Consider the following 6,494-nt stretch of genomic DNA (forward strand, 5'->3'; position numbering starts at 1 on the left):
ATACCCTTTAACTCCTTCAGAGTGACTGCTGGCCTCATTGTGGCTTCCCTCACTAGTCTCTGTCTTGTTTTTGCGCTGTTTTGAGGGACAGCCTTGTCTAGGTAGTGTAGGTGGTGTGATGCAGCTTCCACCTCCTCACTATTGATCTTACACTGCTAACTGAGATGTCCAACCTCTTAGATATAATTTTACACTCTATTCCTAATTTATGAAATTCTACTACCTTAACTTTAACTCCCTTTCTCACTCCCTTCCTTCAGACTGACAGGATTTTCATTGACAGCTCAACTGAGGTATTTTCTGTTCTGAAAATGGGAGCTGTTTTAATACATCACAGGTGAAGACCACTTGTAAGTCAATTATGTCCCCATTAATATAATATTTTTCATCCGGAGCTTCTGGAATCTGGGGTTTAAATACTCATGCAAGCACCGGTTTTCAGTTTATGATTTGCTTTGTACTTGCTGACCAACAATTAATTTTGACTTTTCAATTTTGTACTGTCTTGAGAGATACAAGTTGGGTGAATATACTAACAGGAAGAATATGTATATTAATCATTTATTATTCAGACAAATCTGATAAATTCCAGGGGGTTGAATACTTTTGCAAACCACTACAACTATAAACAGATAAAAAGTTGTAGTATAAGAGGAATAAAACACGTTGGTACATGCTGTTTGGTACCGTCACTGATTATTTTGCTATTACATTACATTGTGTTTTATTCATTACTTAGATGTTTTAGTGAAAGAAAACACTGAGACATGATTGTTTTGATTTTGAATTTATTAATTGTCTGACTTCTACGGGCTCATGAGGTACTGAAAACACAAAGTGCTTAATGCTGCTGTTATGCTCCAAGTGTAACAATTAGCCACTAGGAGAGACAAAGTGAAAAAAGAGCAATGAATAAAAAATTAAAAAAAAAAAAAAAAAAAATCAGCAAAAAGAAGTTAAGTTATGTGACAATTTTAACAGTAACAAATGCATTCTTAAAGCTTGGCTATTCCACCGGAAAATAAACATAAATAAGACTGAGAGTGTTAAGCTTGCTGATGGTATATGCATTTTAGAGATAAAGAGGCCTGAAAGTCTCAGGAATGGAGAAAGTGATCAGTAATGAAATACAACAATGAGCTACCATAGTTTTTCTTTGGATTATTTTTCAGACCGATTAGGCCTAGTCCAACACTGAAAGAGATTTTCAATGGAGAATTGCCATTTATAGTGACTAGGTTGAATCTGAAAAGGATTAAGGCAGAAGATGATGTGCAAATCAGCCTTTGGAATAACAGCGGTACTCTAAAAGGCTTCTTCAGTTAAGTGGGGGAAAGTTTAGGTGTGAGAAAGCAGTGCACCATGCAGCATGATGACATTATTCCAGAAGAGCTGTAAAGTTGCGTGATTCGAAGGATATTGCACGAGGAAGAATAAATGTACTGTAATAAAAAATGGGACTTTAGTAAATGAATAAAGAGGCATATACCATCAGTAGAGCTTTTGTAAAAAGAGGGTGAAAACACAGAAAAAGACATTAACATTACAAAGAAACACAGAACTTTGTAAGAAAATAGATTATAAAAGTCTCTTCTCAGCATTTTTGAATTACTAAGCAAATATTATATATACCCCTTAAAAAACAGAAGATGATTAGGCAGTGGAAACATCAAGCTGACTAGCAATGCAAAGTAAGGTTCTATAGTGTCATTTTCATGTTTACCTTTTTTTGTTTTTACTTTTGTTAACAAAAATAGAAGCTTTGAGATACTCTGAGATAAGATTAAGCCAAGTGGGCCAACCAAGATTCAGAACACATGAAGGAAAAATATATAAAAACAAAAAAGTTAAAATCAACAACCTCGATTTTGGTATTTAAAATGGAAAGCATATATAATATACTTTACACACCTATACAGCTGAGCTATTATGTACAAATGGTTACAGATCTCACAGTTTATATACAAAATATGTCGGTAAGGCATGGACTCAGATGTGCACCAGTACAAGAACATTTAGAAAACTGATAAACCATATATGTGATTTTTATAGACAAACGGCAACCAGTAACAACTTCCTGTCGTTGAACTCCAATCCTGATAGAGTATTGCAAGGGCCACACAAACTTCACTTTCAAATTGTTCAAATCATTTTGAACATTAGTAACAGCACAGCAGGGCAAAGACTTATTAAATCAGATAATAAAAGATTTCTTCACACAAATCCACCTTTATTATGGTGGTCAAACGTGCATACAAGCTAAATGCTACATTTCAAGCAACGCCCAAATGGCAAAGCAATTCAAATTTATAGACTATCCCCGATTAGGATGGTTTTAATAATAAAGAGATTTGGGGGTAGACCCTTTTCATTTTATCAGCAGGGCATTCTTTGGGAAACTCAGTGAAGTTTATGTAATCCACAACACGCCAGGAGTATCCTTCCCCCTAACTACAGAATCAAATGTGCAAAGATTGTTGGAGAATAAAACAAAATGTACAGACGTCTTAAATCTTAAATAATCCCCACTTTTAACCAAGCACTCTCACAAGGTCCCTTCGACTGGCCTGGAACTTTAAGAGCGTTTCAGTTCTGCTATCCTCCGAAGGAGCTGTTGATGCTTGTTTTTGAGCTGCTTCTTCTCCTGGGCTTTTTGCTTATCGGTGACATGCAGCAGACGCAGGTACTCAGTCGCCTTGGTCAGGATCACCACCTTCGGCGTCTTTGGACAGTCCACGAGGCCAGGAATCTCATCTCTCAGGGCCAGGAAGCGTGAACGCAGGTCGTTGCGTCTCTTCCTCTCCAGGAAGTTGTGGTTCTTGCGTCTGTCCATGTCCTCGCTGTCTGAGCTTTGAGGGCTGGCTGGCTGCGATTTGGGGCCATGATGGGATGAGGCAAGAGGCGGTGAGATGGTCATGGAGTGTGCTGGAATGGAAACGGATGCAACAGGTGAGTGCGGTTTGCTCTCGAGTGTGTGGACTGTGGGGCCTGGCCGAGTCTGGGAGGTCTCCTGGCGGATCCTCTTGCGAGGGGGCTCTGAATCGGGGGACGGGGCGGCGTAGTTGTGCTGTTGTTGGTGGATGGAGATGTGGAAGCGCTTTGTGCCCGGGTCGTGTGGGTCGGCGCGCACCGTGATGGTGACCGGCTTGCGCGAGTTCACTGGCCGGGACTTGCCATGCTTGTGTTCCACCGTCACTACGTCAATCTCCTCCTCATCTAAAACAACAGACATTACAAACCATTTAACCTTCAGCCACTTACAATAAATTATACAACATCCATTTAAGATGTATTGACTGCTATAAAATAGGTTATTTAATCCTGGTCTTATGGTCTTATTGCATCCATTGACCCATGTAACTCCTGATCAAGCATACAGCAACATAGCTATTCTGTGGGATGTGGCACTGCCTTGGTCGGGGTTACTATAGAATACCAAAATAATAAACACTGGCCAAAATAGTTCTCTTTCCTATAGTAAGCATCTGGTATGAATCCAAATGCATTCAAACCAACAGCTGCATGATAACTTTCAAGTTTCCAAAATTACTACACTATTTGATAAATGGATTTATTCAGTGACACAAGGCAGCTTAACTGAATCACATGAAAATCATGCACAAGTTACAAAAGAACATTAGTAACTTGTTGAAATATTCATTGGGACATTTCACTTCTGCTGACCTCTAAAAGAACCGCCTAGTTTCAAAACTCTTCTTTAAGGCAGGTATTTTCTGTGATTAAGGCTTTAAAGGGCTAAGAAAAAGCCTTTTTAATCTGTCTCACAAACATACTTTAATCCTCCACTAAACCTATCCCGGACCTTTCTGGATCTGGTCCTCCACAACTCATTCAGTTCAGCCACTTCCCATTGGCTCATCTTACAGCCATTCACTCTCTGTGCCCCGCCCACCAGTAAAACAACCCATCCTGTTGTTCAAGCTCAGGAATGTAGGACCATGGCACAAGTCCACAGAGACATTCCACAAGGAGCCCGGAATGATGTCAACCTCAAAAGCAGGGCATCGGTGCATAAATGGAGTAACACCTCTGCAAGATTCTCACACATTACCTTAACTGTTTAAAGAACCAGCATGTTACACTGAAAAGGACAATGCTGTCCAGATTATTGACTCACTTGTGCTTTAATCTTAAGACATGTCACCGCTCTTTTCAGAGGTTTAATCAGAATTAACAGGTCTTCAAGACCTGAACAACTAGATTCCTTAAAATTCAGCGCAGCATCAAAGCTTAATGACTCTTTAAGCAAGTGATCACTTGAGAGTAACACATTTCACTCTCACTGAGTGAGTCTGTGAAAAGTACTGGCCCATCACAGATCTAAACAAGGTCAAGGACTCTGCACCTACCAGATGAATCAGTGTGTGACTCAGAGCCAGAGGACACCTGCTTCTTGCAGCCGCTCAGTGGGAAGGTCAACACAGCCGCCGGATCCACACAGTCCGCCATCGGACTGCTGAGAGATAGCGACTCCACATGACCACTCTGTGACCTCGAGGAGGGAATCTGGGGGACGAGAGGCACCTTGGCCCCACCCTGACACAACATGTGCTCACTGACAGCCTTCTCGAGCCTCTGAGAGGCTGAAAAGCCGCTCCACATGCAGTCCTGTATGATTATGGAGCTCAGGTTGCACTGTGCCTCATGCTCATCGTCCTGGCCCAGGAAGTGGGACACCCACTCGAGTTTGTCCCCCAGTGATGGACACACAGATGTTTCATCCAGCCTCCTTACAGGAGACATGGGCGGTGTGGGCACGAGCTCGAACTTCTTCCAGATGTCCTCACTGGGTGCGAGCTCGAACTTCTTCCAGATGCCCTCACTGGGTGCAGTGGACTTAAAGAAGTCTTCATCTGCATCATGGTCGTCGTAGAAGTAGTGTTGGTACTGATCCGGCTCCTCCATGTCCCAGCATGTATAGGGAAAAGGGCTCGCGCTGATTCCTGGCATTTAGAGTCTTTCAGAAGTGAGCACCAGCCACAAGTCAGAACAAACAAGATCTAAAAGAGGAAAGACAAGCAAGTCATTAATAACTGCACTTGATGATCGCTAAAAGTCATCAGTCATCAGTGTGTCCTAAAGCAGCCTGTCTGCCAAGAGAACAATTTTCCATTGCAGGTTTGTAACAGGTTCACTGTCTGGAGGATATTTGTTTATTAAAATAATGCAGCAGCTAAACAAGCATTAAATCTGTTATTCAGATGAGCTAGGTGCAGCATCCATTCATCCTCTGTACTGTTTATCCTACACAGGGTCACCTGGAGCCCATCCCAGTGGACTCAGGGCACCCTAGACAACCCATCATAAGGCACACCTGCACACACTACGGACAATTTAGAGATGCCAGTCAGCCTACAACACGTCTTTGGCTAGAGAAGGAGTGATATTAGGAGGTAGCTGGGGTACCTGGAGCGAGCCCCGAGGTGGGGAGAGCATGCGTTCCCCACACACACAGGGAGGAGGCGTGATTCGAACCTGCGGCTCAGGGGTGAGAGGCAAGCGCGCTAACCACTACGCCACCGTGCCCCCTCCCTTAAGCGTGCCTCTGAGAAATGTTAAATGAAAAGTTTCGCAACACATTTTTAGATTACACAATACAGGCTACACCGGGAAGTGGGCTCAGGCTTTGTACAGTAACCGGGGTTCAGAGTTGATGCAGGAAAACACCGTTCTTCCCTCCGCAGAACCATTTACTTTACTAACCACAAAGTCATTCAACCAAGCAGCACACATAGCTAATGATTTCTCGCCTTTCACAAGCTTACCGTAAGATATCCTCCAGAGTCTGTATCCCGCAAGACATTGATTTGAGTTGCGAAATTCCCGAGTGACTGCGCCGAAAAATAGCTCTCCTTGTGTAGCCCAGTTTCTTCACAAAGCTTTCAGTGTCATAAACTCAATTCACCAACAGAAGCTTCCCGATAAATAAGCTTTACAGCGTCCTGGAGAAAAATGTCCTTCTTGCGTGCAGGTTTCTCGGTGCAGCTGATCCGTGTTTTCAGTTCTCTTTCGTCCAAGCTGATGCAGAGTATTAAGGCTGGATCTAACCGGCGCTGCCGCTTCAACTCACTATGGATCCGTGAAACAACTACAGCTCTGTATTATCCGGGCGAGAAGGCGCACTCATTTACATAAAGGGCTGGTAGTATTCGCGTAGCCACGCCCATTTAAAGTGACAGGCTCGGAGAGAAAGATATGAGCGGGTATAAATCATTCACTCATATGAGCGGGTATAAACATTCAGCTACCCTACGGAGCCCCTAAAGGGACATGGTGATGGAAAAAAAGATGAGATGGGAGGACAATTTATATTTCAATGCTTTTGCGTTGTCTCGCAGAACTTTTGCGTTTCCCAGAGAAACTTTGTGTTCTCTCACAAAACCTTTGCGTTCTCCCAAGAAACTTTGCGTTCTCTCACAAAACTTTTGCGTTTCCCAGAGAAACTTTGTGTTCTCCCAAGAAACTTTGCGTTC

At 42.7% G+C, this 6,494-nt stretch overlaps 1 protein-coding gene across 1 annotated transcript; it reads right to left on the reverse strand.

The window, feature by feature from the left end:
• Positions 1-510: 510 nt before the first annotated feature.
• On the reverse strand, positions 511-6,124 carry myclb (MYCL proto-oncogene, bHLH transcription factor b). The gene is made up of 3 exons (XM_026930183.3): positions 5,787-6,124; positions 4,371-5,021; positions 511-3,216 (listed from the first exon to the last, which is right to left on the reverse strand). Exons 2-3 carry the CDS (start codon positions 4,969-4,971, stop codon positions 2,576-2,578), a joined length of 1,242 nt encoding a protein of 413 aa, XP_026785984.1. The 5' UTR covers positions 4,972-5,021; positions 5,787-6,124; the 3' UTR covers positions 511-2,575.
• Positions 6,125-6,494: the final 370 nt, after the last annotated feature.

The sequence above is a fragment of the Pangasianodon hypophthalmus genome, chromosome 23 (assembly GCF_027358585.1).
Source record: "Pangasianodon hypophthalmus isolate fPanHyp1 chromosome 23, fPanHyp1.pri, whole genome shotgun sequence".
Classification (NCBI taxonomy): Eukaryota; Metazoa; Chordata; class Actinopteri; order Siluriformes; family Pangasiidae; genus Pangasianodon; species Pangasianodon hypophthalmus.

What these genes read in the sequence shown, in the direction of transcription:
- myclb (XM_026930183.3), bottom strand. Translation starts at nt 4,971, where the DNA reads ATGCCAGGAATCAGCGCGAGCCCTTTTCCCTATACATGCTGGGACATG. An exon ending in GTCACACACTGATTCATCTG is followed by an intron (nt 3,217 to 4,370) that starts GTAGGTGCAGAG and finishes CTGTTGTTTTAG; the next exon opens with ATGAGGAGGAGATTGACGTA.